Source organism: Bos javanicus, chromosome 19 (assembly GCF_032452875.1).
Source record: "Bos javanicus breed banteng chromosome 19, ARS-OSU_banteng_1.0, whole genome shotgun sequence".
Lineage (NCBI taxonomy): Eukaryota > Metazoa > Chordata > Mammalia > Artiodactyla > Bovidae > Bos > Bos javanicus.
The window spans coordinates 15,701,283-15,721,867 of record NC_083886.1 but is presented as its reverse complement, the minus strand read 5'-3'; the positions used below and the strand labels follow the sequence as shown (position 1 = coordinate 15,721,867).

The 20,585-nt window shown below is 45.6% G+C and overlaps 2 protein-coding genes across 2 annotated transcripts; one reads left to right on the top strand and one right to left on the bottom strand.

Moving 5' to 3' along the window:
* Nucleotides 1-687: 687 nt before the first annotated feature.
* On the bottom strand, nucleotides 688-11,824 carry LOC133231780 (C-C motif chemokine 3-like). The gene is made up of 4 exons (XM_061390341.1): nucleotides 11,738-11,824; nucleotides 2,407-2,590; nucleotides 1,554-1,668; nucleotides 688-1,157 (listed from the first exon to the last, which is right to left on the bottom strand). The coding sequence occupies exons 2-4, from the start codon at nucleotides 2,468-2,470 to the stop codon at nucleotides 1,067-1,069; spliced, it is 270 nt and encodes an 89-aa protein (XP_061246325.1). The 5' UTR covers nucleotides 2,471-2,590; nucleotides 11,738-11,824; the 3' UTR covers nucleotides 688-1,066.
* An 84-nt stretch (nucleotides 11,825-11,908) lies between these two features.
* Nucleotides 11,909-14,189, top strand: LOC133231778 (C-C motif chemokine 3-like). The gene is made up of 3 exons (XM_061390339.1): nucleotides 11,909-12,733; nucleotides 13,192-13,306; nucleotides 13,708-14,189. Exons 1-3 carry the CDS (start codon nucleotides 12,658-12,660, stop codon nucleotides 13,796-13,798), a joined length of 282 nt encoding a protein of 93 aa, XP_061246323.1. The 5' UTR covers nucleotides 11,909-12,657; the 3' UTR covers nucleotides 13,799-14,189.
* The last annotated feature ends 6,396 nt before the right edge of the window (nucleotides 14,190-20,585 follow it).

The window sequence follows — 20,585 nt, the reverse complement described above, 5'->3', positions numbered from 1 at the left end:
GCCAATATCCTCAGTCTAGAAGAGGTCTCAGTGCCAGGCTATCTCTGGATTTCTATCCTTTCTTTAACCAGCAACTCACTTCTGGCTCGCTGAGGTAGTCTGTCTCTTGGCAGGGAATTGTGCATTCCTGGTAAATCTGCTTCAGGTGATTTACACACTAAGGGACAATTTCTTAGTGTTAAGTTGAGAGTGTGGGTCTTGCTCTCATCTGCAGGTTTGACCGTGGCGTTACTAGCTGTATGACCTTGGATAAGCTCACTGAAACTGTTTTCTCATTTGTCAAAGGGAGATACTCAGAGTACACACAGCACAGTGATTTTGAAGAACAGACTATGCATGTAAATCCCTTAGTATAGACCGTGGTTCATAGTAAGTCCTCAAAAGCTGTTAGTCCTTATTCTTAAGAAAGCTTAAATACACATGATCGAATGCTTTGCTTTGGTGTTATTTAAGTGATGAATTTCCTTGCTGCACATTAGTTTACATTTGTTTTCAATCCTTTGCTTTTTTTCTGAACTACAAGAAGTATTTCTCTGGTATAAAGCTGGTGTGGTTGAAATGACACGTATCCTCATTCTCTTGACTTCCCTTTCTGCTCAGATGCCTCTATGCATTCTTTCTTATTCTTTCCAACCAATGAAACTGATTTGTCAAGGGGGAAAAAAAAGTGAAGCCATAAGTCTAAAATATATTTAAGAAATAAAAATAATCTTTATTATTCTGACATTTTTAACAGAGGAAAAGTCTCAGAAAAACTCAATAAGCATCTGTTGATGGATGTGTAGCCAGAGACAGAGTATAAATCATTACTCATCAGCCTCCGCGTGATTGACTGGGAAGGGGCTTGGGAATGAGAGGGCATCATAGGATTTCTCAGAGAAAGCATCAAATGAATAAAACAATTTACATTTCAGTAGTTTAACTAAAGTAAAGAAAGTTTCCAGAATGTGGTGAGTGGAGGGGAGAGGGACTCATGGGAGAGGAAACTTCCGGGCTTGCAGTCCCCTTGCTCAGGTCCCTGAGGCCCAGTCTCTGCCCACATTTCAATAGGTTCCTTCTGGACCACTCAGGGGCTCTTCTCCAGGTCCCTGATGTATTCCTGGACCCAGCTATCAGCAGGATCGACACAGACAGATAGGCCCCTTCTGGTGAGGAAGCTGTGGAGAGGGCAGACGTATAGTACAGAGAATGAGTAGGGATGGTTTTGACCACCTGTGGCCTCTGCATCTTCATCCCTATGGGATTTATGGAGATAACCTCAGGCCACCTCCTTTCTGCTGCCACCTTCCTTTCCTCTTTTCCCTCCACTTCTGGCCACATCCTCCCTGGCTCCCTGCAAGCCTCATCCCATGTCAGGAGACAGCCCATTGACCTCTCCCTGTGTCCAGTATGGACAAAAGGCCCAAGAGTGCTGAGCACCTTCCCAGGATGACCCTTTGCCATGAACTGGTGCTCTTGAGATCTGCTCCCTGCTCTGACCCCTATGGATACCCCTCACCCTCGCCTCCATGTCCTGAGTCTCCCCAGGGTTGAACAGGAGGACTGACACTTACATGATACCAGATTTGGGGCAGTTGCTGCTGGTCTTAAAATAGTTAACCACATTTCCACGGGGGATTTTCCCAGAGGTGTAGGTGAAGCAGCAAGTGGGTGGGGTGTGAACCCTTTCTGTACAGGAATAAGAATAACAGTTACGCAGGAGCAAAGACAAGCCCCAGAGGGTCAGGAACACATGGTGGGCAAAGGAAACTGGAAATCATTTGATTCTTTCATTTGCTAGTTTCTCATTAATATCCCTAGTCTTGTCTTTGGATTTGTCTCTTCATTTGATCTCTATCTTTCTCTACAGGGAACTAAACCCTAGAACATCTACTCCCTACTCCCAGCTTCCTTTGTGGAAATGTTTTCCTGATCAATTAAAGCATAAGTGCATGCTAAGTCACTTCTGTCATGTCTGACTCTTTGTGACCCCATGGACTGTAGCCCAGCAGGATCCTTTGTCTGTGGGATTCTCCAGGCAAAACTAATGAAGTGGATTGCTATGCCCTCCTCCAGGGGATCTTTCCAACCCAGGGATCAAACCAGCATCTCAAGCATCTCCTGTATTGCAGTCAAGATTCTTTACCATGGAGCCACCGAGGAAGCCCCCCTCTACCTCATGCTAACAAGCAAACATGTTAGACTTCAAGTTTCTCACCTAAAAAGTAGGATAAAACTTCTCCTAACTCCAACCTGCAGCCCAAATTAATGCACTCCTTTTGAAGCTTCTTGAAAAAAGCAACCGTGTCATTTTCGAAACCCCATTCAATGTTCTTTAATTTCACACAAGGGTTCTTAAGCCACAGCACTCGGGCTGGACTTCGGACTACAGTATGAGTAGCAACTGACAATGGATAGCAGACTTACTTCGTGCACAGGAGCAGAGGGCCACAGTGCAGAGGACAAAGACAGCAGCCACGAGGACCTTCATGATGCTGGACAGGCAGGCAGAAGAGTGTGGGCAGAGCTGAGAAGGGGCTTGGGAACTCACTTCTGCTTGTCTCCTTCTTGGATGTGAGCTGTCTTCTCTTCTTTTTCTGGATGCCCTGGGCTGTGGAAATATAAAAGTCAGAGGTGTCTATGGTGGAATTTTAAGTGTAGTCATGTCCTGTGAGTTGCACCACGCAGGGCTGCCTTTGATTACCAGAGGAGCTCAGGGAGCACATAACACATAGTTCAGTTACTAATTTGCTTGGTGCTTATGAGAAAGTTGTTTCTCCAGATGGTGGACTAGAAGTTGGCACCGCCCAGGGATCAGCCTTAGCTGTTTCCTTTCCATGTGACAGATTTCTCTCTGAAGTGAGTGATCACAGCCTTCTTTCATAGAGCAGGGTGCCTTGATGCTGCTGCTGCTGCTGCTAAGTCGCTTCAGTCGTGTCCGACTCTGTGCAACCCCATAGACAGCAGCCCACCAGGCTCCCCTGTCCCCGGGATTCTCCAGGCAAGAATACTGGAGTGGGTTGCCATTTCCTTCTCCAATGCATGAAAGTGAAAAAATAAAGTGAAGTCGCTCAGTCGTGTCCGACTCCTAGCGACCCCATGGACTGCAGCCTACCAGGCTCCTGCATCCATGGGATTTTCCAGGCAAGAGTACTGGAGTGGGGTGCCATCACCTTCTCCGAGGGTGCCTTGATAGACTCCCATAATTGTCCTAAGTGTCTAAATGTGACGTGTAAAAACTCCACTGAGCCTCAAGAAGGATACGCTGAGCTTAACCACTTCCTAGATGGAAAGAACAGAATTGGAAAGCCTGGAGGTGCAAGGGTGGTGAAAGTCAGGATTAGCTTTCCAGTAACTGGACTATTTGCCAAATAATCATTGCAGCCCTACAATAAAGTCTGGATTTAATGCTGGATGAGGGTCAGCAGATGTAAAAATGTCTATACTCTGAACCAGAAATTCTATTTTTCAGAATCTATTTTATGGAAATGCACTCATAAATGGGGAAAATTTTAAAGACAGTGTTATTTGGGGTAGCTAATCTATGATAAAATAATTGACACTAAACTACATACTCTACAATGTTGGAATAATAGAATAAATCCACTGATAGACATAAAGGCTAATGTATAGGATCCTAAAGCCAGCCTCTTAAACAAATAGAATGACAAGAACAGACTTAATTTTTTTAGCATTAATTTTTATGGGAGATCAATCCTGGGTGTTCATTGGAAGGACTGATGCTGAAGCTGAAACTCCAATACTTTGGCCACCTCATGCGAAGAGTTAACTCATTGGAAAAGACCCTGATGCTCAGAGGGATTGGAGGCAGGAGGAGAAGGGGACGACAGAGGATGAGATGGCTGGATGGCATCACTGACTCGATGGACATGAGTTTGAGTGAACTCCAGGAGTTGGTGATGGACAGGGAGGCCTGGTGTGCTGTGATTCATGGGGTTGTAAAGGGTTGGACACGACTGAGTGACTGAACTGAACTGATAGTTTCTTTACAATGTTGTGTTAGCTTCTGCTATATAGCAAAGTGAATCTCCTATGTGTTTACATATGTCCCCTCTATTTTAATTTCCTTCCCATTTAGGTCACCCAGAGCATCAAGTAGATTTCCCTGTGCTATAGTAGATATGCAATAGTTATCTATTTTATACATAGTAGTGTATATATGTCCATCCCAATCTCCCAATTCATCCCATTCCCCTTTCCTCTATGGTACCATATGTTTGTTCCCTATGCCCATGACAGACTTGATTTTTAATATTAAATATTAAAAAGCAAGATGCAGAAAACATCCTGGGAAGAGGAAAAAACAGAAAGAAATAAATCTACTATCTGTGCTTATCTGCTTTTCATCCCATGTCCCATGGGTTGTCTTCCTCCACAAGCCTTGCCTGTCTCTAGGAAGCAGGAATGATCCTGATATGATACCAGGGTAGGAGCACGGGCTGGGGGTACTACCATGATCATCAACAAAGTTGTGGTGAATCTGGATAGAAATAAGAGAAACAGCAGGCACTGAGGTGTCTGCCCTAACCATGAGGAAGTGGCAATCAAGAGCCACTTCAAAAGAGCTACAATCAAAAGCCAGGTCAATTTCTTCCCCCGTTGGAGGGCGGCCGGCCAGAAGTTGGTGGAGATGTTAATGCTCAGGGCCTGCAGAGTAGGGCACAAAATGAACCAAGTAAATTCAGCATTTCTTCTTGACCGTGAATTACTGTTTTGAATCTCTTCCTGTCTTGTTCTCAGTCTCTGGCTCCCTCTTCAGGGAATATAGCTATTGGAGCAGGGAGCCCCTGTTCGTCTCTTTCGGGGGAACTTCATCTGGTCCATAGAGACATTTGCTAGCAAGATGCCACCTTCTGTACATCACCCGAAGAGTGGAGCTCCTTGGGAGAGTCGAGGGGCTCTGTCATTTGGCTCATCCTAGGAACCAATCAAACCTGGCATTTGCATCTTGTTAATGAATGCTGAAACTCCAATATTTTGGCCACCTGTTGCAAAGAACTGACTCCTTGGAAAAGACCCTGATGCTGGGAAAGATTGAAGGCAGAAGAAGGGGACGACAGAGGTTGAGATGGTTGGATAGCATCATCAACTCGATGGACATGTTTGAGCAAGCTTTGGGAGTTAGTGATGGACAGGGAAGCCTGGCGTGCTGCAGTCCATGGAGTCACAAAGAGTCAGACATGCCTGAGTGACTGCACTCAACTGAATGAATGCATTAGACCTTAATTTTCCCCACTAAAAGTGGGTCCTAGTCCTCTTCTGCCTATCTAAGAGAGCTACAAGTTTTTGGGAAGTTTGGGAAACAGCTTGGAGCATTTTGAAAGCTTCTGTGAAGTTTTTTGCTTTCATGTGGGGAATCTCAACCCATAGGCTTAAGTGATGTGGTTTAGACATCTGTCCAGAGCAGTGAGAAGCAATTTTAAAAGGAAGAAAGGGTGAGAGTTGAGTCTTGTGATACAGACAAGACTCGTGAACTGAGGCTTGTGGTGAGGAGATGGTTGACTAGGGCAGCATGGGGACTTGCGTGGGGAAATCATTGATGATGGGCAGGAAGAGGGCAAAGCCAAGATAGAATGGGGCAAGTGCTGCTGCCTCCATCCTTCGGGAGTCCATCCTGTATCCTTGTCCCTTTATAGGCAACTCTAGAGCATGAGAAGCTGGAGGCTGGGCGTGATCAGAGGGGAAGTTGCTGCATGGTGTCTTGTTATGAGTTGCACATGTTGGGGTCCCTGGGGTCACACAGAGGTTCAGAGCATCCAAGAAGAGCCCAGTTGCTCATTTTTGGGGGCTGATTGGCTGGAAAGTTTTTTGCCAGTGACAGGAGGTGAGATGATGCTAGTGTCAGAGCCGTAAGGACATGGAAAAATCTACAGATTAATAGTTCCTCCCACAGAGCAGATCTGATGCTCTGCTGCAGCTGTTCTGATCATAGAGGGTGACACCTACGGGTAATGTCACAGCACTCTGAGCACACAAGTCCCACTGGAAACCGCATCCTGGGTGAAAAGGACCATGACATCATGTTGCTCGGACCGCTTCAGAGGAAATGATTCACAAACAAGGAGGTGGGGGAGCCAGGAGTTGCCGTCATTAAGGGACCAAGCTTAGCTGGTCTTCTACCATGAACAGAGCTTTATGGATCATACCATTCCCTTTTGCTTTTCTCAGAGCAGACGTTTCTAATGTTCTTCAAGGTGTTTTGACTATGACATATCTACTGATGCCATCGAGTCTTCAGTAGCCTGAGCCATGTTTGATCCAGACTCAGATGGACAGAATGGAATTGGGGAAGTCTGGGCTACAGACACGACCATGGTAGATGAAGTCAGCTTTTAAATCCACTTTTCCCATTCATCAAACGTTCACCAGTCCCCACAATATGCCATCATCTTGTTTAACAGTTGGGTATAGAAATGAACACACATTAGACATAGGGTGTCTCTATAGATCAGGAGCCCTAAATGTCTTTATTTTCTGGCCCAGAAAGTCTACAACTAGAAAAATATCCTATGGGAAAACACGTCATTTGTCGAAAAGTTTTATGCATATAGATATTTGGTGCAGTGTATTTATAGCAAATAAAAATCAAAAACAGTCCAAATGAGCTACAGTAGCACATGATAATATTAATGCACTATGTTGATGGATGAGTAAATTAAGCAGCTCTTAAAAATACTGGAATGATTTGGGAAAGTCTTGTAATGTTAAGTATAAATAACAAAACTACAAATTGCATCTGTTAGGTAGGTAGAATAGGGAAAAGGAGTCCAAAATGGCAGTGGCTAAAAAACAAGAAAGGGAAAAGCCGGTGAAAATAGAACAAAGGAAGGTCAGAGGACCCGAGTGAGGACCTCAGGTAAAACAAACACCACTCCTGGCTGACCCAATTTACATAGGACAGGCCCAGGGAGGGAAACATATAAAAAGAGGAGCCAAAGCTAGCTCTCTCTCTCTCTCTCTTTCTCCCCCGCGCGCTGGGGCGCTCTTCTCTTCATGTCTTTGGGTCGATGTGCCCTCACGCCTCAAAGATGGATTTTCCTGCTATCTTCTAAATAAAATAGAGCTGTAACACTGATTTGTCTAAGAGCTATAACACGGTCCGCTCAAGACCTGAGAGCTATAATACCATCTGTCCAAGACCCAAGAGCTATGACACGCCGAGGGGGGCCTTAATGTCCGTCACTCCAAATCTTTGTTGTGACAAGACAAAAACCGAGGAACATACACTCCCTTGACACATCCATATCATGACTACAGTTATGTCCCTTCCCCTGGTAAAAAGTAAGTAACTGAAATATCAAAAGCCTAGGGAAAACTGCACTTGAAAGAAATAAACCAAGTTAATAGTGGTTAAGTTTGGGTAATAGAACTTTCCCTACCTTTAAGCAAAGACATTGTATTTAGATGAGCCTCAGAATTCATTTAGGCCACAATAAGACAGGAAGAATGTAGATGAAAACTCCTCACATTCTTACTTACAGTTGCCATGCTGCCTACCCAACTTTCAGAAATGAAACAATATTTTTCTATTTTCTATATACTTAAAATCAATTTTTACTACTTTTGAGGGTAATCTATAGTTAGTATCACAAATTATGTTAAAAAATTAAATTAAAAGCAGTAGTAACACTGCTTTTTCTCTGCCTCTCTGAGACTCCCTCCTATACCTGTGGATGAGGCTTTCTGTGAAGACCTGATGCCTGAGCAACACAAGAGAAGACTCTGCACATGGACACCACCAGATGGTCAACACTGAAATCAGACTGGTTATATTCTTTGCAGCCAAAGATGGAGAAGCTCTATACAGTCAGCAGAAACAAGACTGGAAGCTGACTGTGTGGCTCAGATCATGATCTCCTTATTGCCAAATTCAGACTTAAATTGAAGAAAGTAGGGAAAACCACTAGACCACTGAGGTATGACCTAAATCAAATCCCTTACAATTATATACTGAAAGTGAGAAATAGATTCAAGGGCTTAGATCTGATAGACAAAGTGCCTGATGAACTACGGACAGAGGTTCATGACATTGAACAGGAGGCAGGGATCAAGAACATCCTCAAGAAAAAGAAATGCAAAAAGACAAAATGGTTGTCTGATGAGGCCTTACAAATAGCTGAGAAAAGAAGAGAAGTGAAAGGCAAAGGAGAAAAGGAAAGATACACCCATGTAAATGCAGAGTTCCAAAGAATAGCAAGGAGAGATAAGAAAGCCTTCCTCAGGAATCAGTGCAAAGAAATAGAGGAAAACAACAGAATGGGAAAGACTAAAGATCTCTTCAAAAGAATTAGAGATACCAAGGGAACATTTCATGCAAAGATGGGCATAATAAAGAACAGAAATGGTATGGACCTAACAGAAGCAGAAGATATTAAGAGGAGGTGGTAAGAATACACAGAACAGAAGAACTATACAAAACAGATCTTAACGACCTCCAAAAAAGATAATCACGATGGTATGATCACTCAGAGCCAGCCATCCTGGAATGTGAACTCAAGTGGGCCATAGGAAGCATCACTATGAACAAAGCTAATGGAGGTGATGGAATTCCAGTTGAGCTATTTCAAATTTTAAAAGATGATGCTGTAAAAGTGCTGCACTCAATATGCCAGCAAATTTGAAAAACTCAGCAGTGGCCACAGGACTGGAAAAGGTCAGTTTTCATTCTATTCCCCAAAAAAGGGAATACCAAAGAATGCTCAAAGTACCCCACAGTTGCGCTCATCTCACACGCTAGTAAAGTAATGCTCAAAATTCTCCAAGCCAGGTTTCAACAGTATGTGAACTGTGAACTTCAGATGTTCAAGCTGGATTTAGAAAAGGCAGAGGAACTTGAGATCAAATTGGCAACATCTGTTGGATCATCGAAAAAGCAAGAGAGTTCAAGAAAAACATCTACTTCTGCTTTATTGACTATGCCAAAGCCTTTGGCTATGTCAGTTCAATTCAGTTCAGTCGCTCAGTCGTGTCCAACTCTTGGCGACCCCATGAATCGCAGCACACCAGGCCTCCCTGTCCATCACCAACTCCCGGAGTTTACCCAAACTCATGTCCATTGAATCGGTGATGCCATCCAACCATCTCATCCTCTGTCGTCCCCTTCTCCTCCTGCCTTCAGTCTTTCCCAACATCAGGGTCTTTTCAGATGAGTCAGCTCTTTGCATCAGGTAGCCAAAATATTGCAGTTTCAGCTTCAACATCAGTCCTTCCAATGAACATCCAGGACTGATCTCCTTTAGGATGGACTGGTTGGATCTCCCTGTAGTCCAAGGGACTCTCAAGAGTCTTCTCCAACACCACAGTTCAAAAGCATCAATTCTTCTGCACTCAGCTTTCTTTATAGTCCAACTCTCACATCCATACATGACTACTGGAAAAACCATAGCCTTGAGTAGACAGACCTTTGTTGACAAAGTAATGTCTCTGCTTTTTAATATGCTGTCTAGGTTGGTCATAATTTTCCTTTCAAGGAGTAAGCGTCTTTTAATTTCATGGCTGCAGTCACATCTGCAGTGATTTTGGAGCCCAGAAAAATAAAGCCAAATACTGTTTCCACTACTTCCCCATCTATTTCCCATGAAGTGATGGGACCAGATGCCATGATCTTCGTTTTCTGAATGTTGAGCTTTAAGCCAACTTTTCACTCTCTTCTTTCACTTTCATCAAGAGGCTTTTTAGTGCTTGTTCCTTTTCTGCCATAAGGGTGGTGTCATCTGCATATCTGAGGTTATTGATATTTCTCCTGGCAATCTTGATTCCAGCTTGTGCTTCTTCCAGCCCAGTGTTTCTCATGATGTACTCTGCACATAAGTTAAATAAGCAGGGTGACAATATACAGCCTTGACGTACTCCTTTTCCTATTTGGAACCAGTCTGTTGTTCCATGTCCAGTTTCAACTGTATGGATCAAAACAAAGTCTGGAAAATTTAAGAGATAGGAATACCAGACCACCTGACCTGCCTCTTGAGAAATCTGTATGCAGGTCAGCAAGCAGCAGTTATAACTGGACATGGAACAACAGACTGGTTCCAAATAGGAAAAGGAGTACGTCAAGGCTGTATATTGTCACCCTGCTTATTTCACTTATATGCAGAGTACATCATGAGAAATGCTGGGCTGGATGAAGCACAAGCTGGAATCAAGATTGCCGGGAGAAATATCAACCTCAGATATGCAGATGACACCACCCTTATGGCAGAAAGTGAAGAAGCACTAAAGAGCCTCTTGATGAAGTGAAAGAGGAGAGTGAAAAAGTTGGCTTAAAACTCAACATTCAAATAACTAAGATCATGGCATCTGGTCACATCACTTCAGGGCAAATAGATGGGGAAGCAGTGGAAACAGTGACTTTATTTTTTGGGGGTCCAAAATCACTGCAGATGGTGACTGCAGCCATGATATAAAAAGATGCTTACTCCTTGGAAGAAAAGTTATGACCAACCTAGACAGCATTATTAAAAAGCAGAGATATTACTTTGTCAACAAAGGTCCATCTAGTCAGAGCTATGGTTTTTCCAGTAGTCATATATGGATGTGAGAGTTGGACTATAAAGAAAGTTGAGAACCAAAGAATTGATGCTTTCGAACTGTGGTGTTTGAGAAGACTCTTGAGAGTCCGTTGGACTGCAAGGAGATCCAACCAGTCCATCCTAAAGGAGATCAGTCCTGAATATTCATTGGAAGCACTGATGCTGAAGCTGAAACTCCAATACTTTGGCCACCTGATGCAAAGAACTGACTCCTTAGAAAAGATTCCGATGCTGGGAAAGATTGAAGGCAAGGGGAGAAGGGGATGACAGAGGATGAGGTGGTTGGATGGCATCACCGACATGATGGACATGAGTTTGAGCAAGCTTTGGGAGTTGATGACGGACAGGGAAGCCTGGCATGTTGTAGTTCATGGGGTCGCAAAGAGTCAGACACAACTGAGCAACTGAACTGAACTGAACTGATGCCTGAACAGCAGCAGCCATGTTAGCACCATGAGATGAAAGCCCAAAGAAAAAAAGCCAACGAAATGATGTGGGAAGGGGAGATGTTAAAGAGTTTTTAATGATGCCACTGAGCTACCAGACAAACCCTGGAGTTTTCTCCTTGATTTTACAATAAGGAAATAGGAAATGTCATTGTTACTTAAAGAAAGTATAATTTCTTTACTTTCACAGTTTCTAATGGTGAATTATTATTACAAGAGGTGAATATACCTCATGTAATTGTAAGACATCTTTTAACTATTATAAATAAGCTGTAACAAACACTATTATGCATACAATCTCATCATTGTGTTTATGTTCATAGGATAGGTCCCTGGCAGCTGCTGCTGAGTCACTTCAGTCGTGTCTGACTCTGTGCGACCCCATAGACGGCAGCCCACCAGGCTTCCCTGTCCCTGGGATTCTCCAGGCAAGAACACTGGAGTGGGTTGCCATTTCCTTCTCCAATGCATGGCAGAGAGCTTTGCTATTCAAAGAGTAACAACATTTTAAAGCTCCTCATATTAGCTCCCAGTTAGTCCAGCTAACCCAGAGACCAGCGGTCTTGTGTCAGCCTCAGCCTGTTGATGGTGATGCCTGCAGGCACTCACCTGAGCTATATTTTTTGTGGGAGCCCCACTGACATTTCCCAACTGGAGCCAAAGTTGAAGCTGCATCAGCCATTGTGGTTCTTACTGTGATTGCAACACACACCTCAGCAACAACCATCAGGGGAGTTTGAAAAGACAAGGTTTGTTACTCACCGTCCTGGAGGGTACCTGGAACTGCTGAGGCCACACAGCAAGGTCTCACAGAGGGAGAGAGCTCAGACCTGGGCTCTGCTTTTATTGGGGTGAGGGTGGGGTGCCCAGGGTATTGCATGTTCACTCTTAATTGGTGAATTTAAAAGATAAGACAGAAAGTGTGGAAGGGAAAAGGGAAGCCACTCAAATGGTCAGTTATCTAGGTCATCCAGAACTTTCTAAAAGGGGAACTCCATGGGTAGGGCAGCCTCGCCCATCATCTAGTTCTGTATCGGGGGATGTGCTTATTCCAGATGGATATCTTTGAAATGGATGCCTCGCAATCAAAAGCTTAAGGTACAATGTTTGAGGAATGAGCCAAAGTCTGAAAGGCCAGCCTCACTCCGGCCCCTTCTGCAGCTGAGTATTCCCCAGATCTGTCCCCACCCAGGATGTGCTTTTAGCTTGGGTTGGGGGGCTTCTCAAGACTCCGTGGTATTATCGTCTAGGTCAGAGCTGTGTTGTCGGGACAGCTGGGGGTGGGTCCCAGAAGGTTCAGCTCTGTGGGGAGATGCTTGGTGTACAGACCTGCCCTTATGAGAAAGCACCACATAACCTTGTCACAGGGTCACACCAGCCTCTCACCTCCTCTCACTGGGGAAACCATTTCCCCATCAAGTAAGCAACACGAGCGTTCCTGCAAATACGCTGAGCCCTTGTGGTGACCCGAAGCTTTGCTGGCTTCTGCCACTCACAGCATGATACCAACGCTGTGACAAAAAACACACCCCCCGCCTCGGTCTCCACAAGTTTCCGTCCTCTAGTGTCCCAAGGCTGCCTATAAAGAGAGGACACAGCCCAGACCCCAGCAGGAGGCTGCAGCTTCAAGTCTCGAGTCCAGCTCCACTGGGCCCACCTGACTCTCTCACCCGCCCAGCATCATGGAGGTCCCCGTGGCCGCCCTGGCTGTCCTGCTGCTCACCGCGGCCCTCTCTGCCCACACCTGCTCTGCCAGCCGTGAGTCCGCCTTCCCTTCCTTCTGGCCTGTCCCCAACACTTGGCCGGGGCTTGGGCCACAGTGCCGAAGTCTTTCACCTGAGCCCTTAAGTAGAGAGCTTCAGAGAGACTTCAGACACTATTTCCTGAGCAGAGTTTTCCTGCCCAAAGGGGATTTTAACAGTTCTATTCTCTGGCTCTGAGAGAGTGTGGTGGGGAGGCCCATTTTATGGATTCCTGGGAAAATGAGGCCCAGGTGGGATTCTGACAAAAGCTGGAATCTGTGTCCAGTGGGCTCCCAGTGTAGCCTTTGGTCTCCTCTGGAATCCAGTTGAAATAACACCACTTCCTCCTGGATTCCCCCACCCCCACCCCCACCCCCCGCACTGCCTCCTGCAGGTCTGCCTGACCCTCGAGGGGCCGCTGGCTGCCTTTCCCCCTGAACAAGGACTTACCACGGTCTGTCCCCTCTCTCACAGTTGGTGCCAACACCCCGACCGCCTGCTGCTTCTCCTTCGTCTCCCGGCAGATCCCACGCAAATTCGTGGATGACTATTATGAGACCAGCAGCCAGTGCTCCAAGCCCGGCATCATGTAAGGGCCAGCCTTCCTGCCTGCCCTGGGGAAGAAGCCTGGGGGTCTGAGGCACCTCCTCGGAGCTCAGGACACCAGGGGGGCCCCTGCCATCTTTTCTCACCTGGTTTGGGGCCTGCAGAGGGTCCTGAGGGTCTGCCCCTGGGCAGAGGAAGGAGAGGGAAGGGGTGACAGCAGGAAGCTGTCCTCTCTCATTTGCCAAACAACGATGCTGGCTTTCCGAGGGGATCCCCATAGGAGACCCAGGAAGGTCTGTGAACCCCAGAGTTAAGGGGACATGATTTGAGCATGTGGACAGGCCCTGAGATGTCCGGGGCAGAAGGAGGGAGAGGTCCCTGGGGGCTCAGGATCCCCCCAATGCTGCACTCACCAGTGTGTAACCCTTCTGCTGCTCTCCACAGCTTCAAGACGAAAAGAGGCCGGCAGGTCTGTGCCGACCCCAGTGAGGACTGGGTCCAGGAATACATCACCGACCTGGAGCTGAATCCCTGAGTGGCCTGGGAGCTGCAGGGAAGATGTTCCCTCTATGGACAGTCGGGGAAGCAGGGCAATGACCCTGGGACTCCAAAAGGCACCTCTTCTGTGGGTCACACCCCATCCCCAGCCACTCACTGGGGCCCTCCTTCACTTTAATGTCTCCTATTTAACTTTTGTCATTTATTTCCGCCGTCGAAGTGTGTGATGTCATGAATATCTGCTCTGACCCCCTCTTCCCCTTCCTCCGTAACTGTCCTCACTCTCAGTACTTGGATCAATCAGTGTGATTGGCGCTCTCCTGGCACCACTCGTATCATACATGCCAAACAACAAATGCTGGTTGAGTGGTTTTGCCCAGGACTGTGATTCAAAATATTGAAGGCTCTTCCATAAAAGGTAAACCAGCCTTTTCCTTGTGGTGACTCTTGATTTTGTCTTCCCAGCAGCCAGAATCACAGATTGAGACTAATATTGGGGGGAAAGTAGGGGAATATGAAAAGAGGCAGAAACCACGAGAAAGAAAAAGCATCCTAGAACAAGAACACCAGACATTCCCCTGGAGATGCTGTCCTGGAAAGTTGAAACTGACACTTTTTTTTTAATTAAAAAATAATTTTAAGTAAAAAGATTTTCATTTATCTATATTAAAAATTGTTTATATTTTTAACTGTGTTGGGTCTTAGTTACAGCACAAGGGCTCTTTAGTTGAGGTACCAGGGCTTAGTTAACCCCTGGCAGGTGCCATCTTAGTCCCCTGACTAGGGAAGGAACTCGAGGCCCCTGCATTGGAAGGCAGATTGTTAACTACTGAACCACCAGGGAAGCCCTAACACATTATTTTACAACCAAATCATAATTGACACAGTCTAGGAAGTTTTCCTACTTAAATGAATACCAAGGTGATGTGTATTTGTACACACAAATGTGTTTTCATGAATGATTTCGTCAAAATGATGGCTAACTCTTATTGAGGGTTTACTGGGTGCTGGGTTTGATGCTAAGTGCTTACAGTAGTGCTGTGCTGAGTGTTTGCCTTGGTGACAGTCTAGCCAACCCTGCCTGCAGTCTAGCAAGGATCCCCTACCCGCCAGTTGACTGAGAGCTTTGCTCACCTTCTCCATTGTTCTGCACTCTGCTTTGTGGGGGAATGTCCTTCAAGCCACATCTGAGCTGAGGTTTGGGAGCTAGAGTGGTCAGTTACATATAATTATAGGGGGAAGAATTCTTTATTATAAGCATGTCCCATGCAATGCTGAGACATGCTTATACAAAAATTATTTGTTGTGTATCTGAAATTCAGTTTTAACTGGCATTCCTGTCTTTCACCTGGTAACACTACTTGGGGTGCACATCTCTCATAAAGGCTGCCTATTTCCTGTTAGAGTTGAGTAACCCAGGGTTGGTTTGAAGGCAGAGTAGTGCTTTTCAACCTCGAATTCACATTAGAATCATTTGGGGGAGCTTTATACTTTTTAATTAATTAATTTTAGCTGCACTGGGTCTTTGTTGCAGTGCACAGGCTTCTCACCGAGGTGCCTCCCTCCTGCTAAGTCACTTCAGTCGCGTCCGACTCTTTGCAACCCCATGGACTGTAGCCCACCAGGCTCCTCTGTCCATGGGATTCTCCAGGCAAGAATACTGGAGTGGGTTGCCACGCCCTCCTCCAGGGGATCTTCCTGACCCAGGGATTGAACCCTCGTCTCTTATGTCTCCTGCATTGGCAGGAGGGTTCTTTACCACTAGCGCCACTGGGAAGCTCCTCTCACTGAGGTGGTTCCTCTCACTTTCGTGCATGGGCTTCACTAGCTGTGGCATGTAGACTCTAGACCTTGTGCTCAATAGTTGTGGCAAACGGGCTTAGTTGCTCCTTAGCAAGTGGACTCTTTCTGAACCAGGGATCAAGCCTGTGTTCCCTGCATTGGTAGGTGGATTCTAAACCACCGGACTACCAGACAAGTCCAGGGGGAGCTTTCTAAAAACTTCATTGCCAGGAGCTCGCCTCCAAAGTTAAGGATTTAGTGAGGTCTAGGTGAAACCTGGGCGTCAGTAATTTTAAAATGTTAATGTACAGCTAGTTTGAGAACCGATGTTGGAGTGTAGTCATAACCTGTTTTTGGCTGGTCTTGGGGTTTCAGAGGAAATACAACTCCCTTCCAGTTTTTCAAGGCTTCTGATCTGTTTTTTGGTCAAGTCCGTTGGATGGTTAATTAGCAGAAAATCTGTCAGCTACTGTTACTTTTAGAACAGGGATTTAAGACTCCTCCTCTCTCACAGTGCTGGGAGCTCTGGGCCTCCGTTTTTGCCACCACAGACCCCATGTAACTGGCTGTGGGCTCCACACTGCCCTCTGCTGATGAAACGATGCCACAGGCGGGGAGGTTGCCCTGATCAGCTCCCTGCCTGCAAACGCATCCTACAAGCCCACCTCCTCACAGGGAACACGAGGGTTGGTTTCGTTCACAGGATGAATTTCTTAGAGGAGGGGTCTGAGAACAGGATGAACCGGGCTGTTTAAGGATTCCACTTTTTGTCCTTTCTAGTCTCCCATCCTGTCATTTCTGCTGATACTAACCTTAGCTTGGAGGGGAGAATTCTGCTTTTCCAGATGACTGATTTCTCAACCAGCAAGCAAAAAGGGTTTCTCTTAAGCAAACTAAATTTTTTTTTTCCTTCTCTGCTATCGGAGGAGGGGCCAGTTTCAAGGTGAATTAGTCTCTTTCTTAGAGGGCTTTGCTGATGTAACATGAAGCAATCAGTCTTCAACATTCTGCATTTTCCTGATGTAACATGAAGCAATCAGTCTTCAACATTCTGCATTTTCCTTTTTGATGCAAACTTGGTAGGCAGATTCTCATCTTGACCAGCTGTCGTGCTGGTTAGAGATGTCCTCCCTGACTTTGACCTCAGCTACTGCCCTCAGCCAAGGTCACTTTTGCAATCTGCTGCTTGCAGCACTGCCGTCTATGTCATGTATACCTGTGGCAGATTCATTTTGATATTTGGCAAAACTAATACAATTATGTAAAGTTTAAAAATAAAATAAAATTAAAAAATAAAAATAAAAAACAAAAACAAACAAACAAAACACCTCATAAATATGTCAGCTCGGGATGACAGAGGATGAGATGGTTGGGTTGCATCACCAACTCAACGGGTTGGTGCAAGTTTGAGCAAGCTCCGGGAGATAATGAAGGACAGGGAAGTCTGGGGTGCTGCAGTCCATGGGTTTGCAAAAAGTCGAACATGACTGAGGGACTGAACAACAGCAAATCAGAAAAGCTGGCTCCATCTGACTTAACTGATGATACTCGGAACTTGTTATTAATAGTTTGCATAACTAAAGTTACAAGAAGTAGATTACCTTCAGGCAAAACTTGATCCAGAAAAAAAAAAAAAAAGGAAAAAAAGCCAACTTGATCCAGTGGTCCTTAAAGTATCACCACAAACCATGTTCCTTTCTGAACTTCTTATCTCCCTTCAATTTGAGAGCTTCCTCCTAGGACATCAACTGTAGCCAGCTTGCTTGCAGTCCCCACCAGCCCTCCTTGAAACGCCTTCGTGTGGTTTCAAGGAAAGAGGTAACGATCTCTCCTCACAAAGGGTGGAACCCAGCAGGTGGGCCACTCTTGCTTCTTCCTGTGGATGTAGAATGAACTTGTCCCCTTCCTGAGCCAGACTGAGTGGGAGAAAAGAAACTGACATAAGAGACAGGGCAGAGAAAGGAGTGTGGGGGCAGCCATGCTCCCATCACATGGAGTGAATTTCCTCTTTGTCAAACCAACTTGTGGAAGGTTCTGGAGCTTTTTTTTTCCCCTCAAAAAAAGCTTTGAATTTTGTATCGGGCTATATATTGGGCTATAGCTGATTAACAGTGTTGTGATGGTTTCAGGTGGACAGCAAAAGGATTCAGCCATACATATATTACATGTATCCATTCTGCCCCAAACCACCCTCCCATCTTGCCTGCCATATAACATTGAGCAGAATTCCCTGTGCCATGCAGTAGGTCCTTGTTGGTTATCTGTTTTAAATATGGCAGTGCATATGGAAGGTTCTGGAGCTTGAGCCTTCTTCTCATTGACACTACACAGATTGGGGAATTATATATCCCACCTCATCTGAAGAAGACCCCATTTTTGCTGGTTATGCTAGAATATTACTAACAGTATCCTCTTTGACTCTCAAAATCGTCATCCTAACAATAGTAGGTCTACGGCTTGAAGGGTCTCCAGTGACATGTGCTGGTGAGATGGTCTCAGGGTTGATATCCATAAAGGTCCCTGACTGTGTGGGCAACGGATGCTGAAATCCAGTCTGCATGCCACCTAGACAGTCTTACATCCAACACAGGGCCAGGTGTGCTCCAAGAGGGAGCCTTTTTTTAATGTCCTTAGGCTAGCAACGGCCCAGGTGTGCTGCCAATGGTGTGGGTGGAGGGAGAGGTGAAGGATGCAGGCAAAAGTGGGGTGCTGACATCAGGGAACTAGGCAAAGAAAAGACCCACAGAACCCCCTCCATGCAAAGAAATGCATGTGCTGCCCAAGAGAGCATCAGTGGCTTGTTGGCATTAAAAAGAGAGGCAGAGAAGACAAGCAGAAGGGAACAGGGACTACATCTGTGTACATTTACAAGAAGTTCTCTTTACTCCATTATCACCCCACATAGACGCCTTCTCCCCAACACACCAGAAGAATTAGGCCTTTAAAAGAGAGGAGGGGAAGGGGTCCAGGACCACCTAAAGCCTCATCTTGCTCCAAAAACCTCTAAGCCTGATTTGCACCAGTGGGAGGAGTGGAGGGGGTGAGAAGTGGAAATGAGATCAAATTTGAATTGGAGTTTTAAACTAAAAGAATTTTAATTACTGAATGTGGCCAGAAGGTTATGTAATCTGCCCAAATGATGTTAAGGTTGGTGGAAGAAAAGTTCAGCATTTTATGTTTATTTTCTGTAACAGTTAGGATCAGTTCAGTTCCGTTCAGTTCAGTCGCTCAGTCATGTCCAACTCTTTGTGACCCCATGAACCGCAGCACGCCAGGCCTCCCTGTTCATCACCAACTCCTGAAGACTGCTCAAACTCATATCAATCAGGTTGGTGATGCCATCCAGCCATCTCATCCTCTGTCATCCCCTTCTCCTCCTGCCTTTAATCTTTCCCAACACCAGGGTCTTTTCCAATGAGTCAGTTCTTTGCATCAGGTGGTCAAAGTATAGGATAAGGCAGTTAGGATAGGACAGGCTATAGCTGACTAACAACCCCTCAATGGATTAACAAAATAAAAGTTTCTCACTAGCACCAGATCTGACGTAGGTCAGGTTGCTGGTTCTCAAAATTGAGTGTGTACCAGAGCCAGTGGAGGGCCTGTCTAAGCACAGAGTCCTGGTCCCCACGCGAGAGACTCTGATGCTGCGTGTCTGGGGTCTGGCTCAGCTCTGCTTTTCTCATGGGCTTTCCGGTGATGCTGATGGTGCTGGTCCATGAACCACACTTGGAGTAGTGCTGACCCCAGAGCAGCTTGCCTCTAGGTGGTGACGCAGGAATCCAGGCTGCTTCCATCCTGTAGCTATCGATTCTGGAATGAGAAAGGAGACAGAAAAGCCATACTGCTTTTAACTGTCCTGGCCCAGAAGGGACACACATCACCTCTGCTTATAGTCCATTGACCAGAAGTAGTCACAAGAGACCAATTCGTCTGCAATGCAGGGAAACACATAGGCTATTAATGTTTAGGGAGCGCTAACGTCTCTGCCAGTTACTCTCAACAAGAGGTTAACCAATGAAAGGGGGCCTTCCAAGGTGAACTTTTTTCTGGATACACCAGGTGGCTAGTGGGATCTTAGTTCCCCAGAGACTGAACCTATGTTCTTGGCAGTAAGAGCCGAGTCCTAACCACTGGGCCACCAGGGAACTCCTGACCAGTGTGAACTTGCAGTCTACGCGGGTACTTACAGCTGCCCAAATGAAAGGTATATTCCATATTCAGAGTTTTAAAATAATACCATTGACATCTTTTCATCTCAGCACATTCATATCAATACTTCTTCCTTTTCAAGGGTTTCATATGTATTATGTGGGCGTACTAGGGTATTTTTAACATTTAGAACGCTTGTGCACTGGTTTTTTGTTAGTTTGTTTTTGGCTGCGCTGGGTCTTTGTTGCTGAGAGCAGGCTTTCTCTAGTTGGAGCCATCGGGGGCTTCTCTTCATCGTGGTGCACAGGCTTCTCACTGCAGTGGTTTCTCTGGTTGAGGAGCGTGGGCTCTAGGCTTATGGGTGAAGCGTATGGGCTTCAGTAGGTGCAGCACACAGGCTCTCAGGAGTTGTGGCTCGCAGGCTTAGTCGCTCCTTGGCATGTGGGGTCCTCCCAGACCAGGATCGAACCCTTGTCCCCTGCATTGGCAGTCAGATTCTTAGCCACTGTGCCACTAGGGAAGTCCATGTACTATGATGTTTTAGACTATTGTCTCTCTCTCTTTTTTTTGATGAATTTGTTTCTCTTTCATTGCTTTCACTAACAGGTCTGCAAAGAACTGTGCGCCGACACCTTTATATCTTTACGTGGTGTTTCTTGAAATAGATTCCTCGAAATAAGATAGATTGAAGGGTTTGTACATTTTAAAATCTGCTAGAAACTGTCATTATGCTTCAAAAACCCTGACCATCAAAATTCCACTTTTTAATACTAAAAAAATAAAGTGCTAGTGTTAAGTTGCTTCAGTCGTGTCTGACTCTGTGACCCTGAGGACTGTAGCCTCAGGCTTGTCTGTCCACGAGATTCTCCAGGCAAGAATACTGGAGTGGGTTT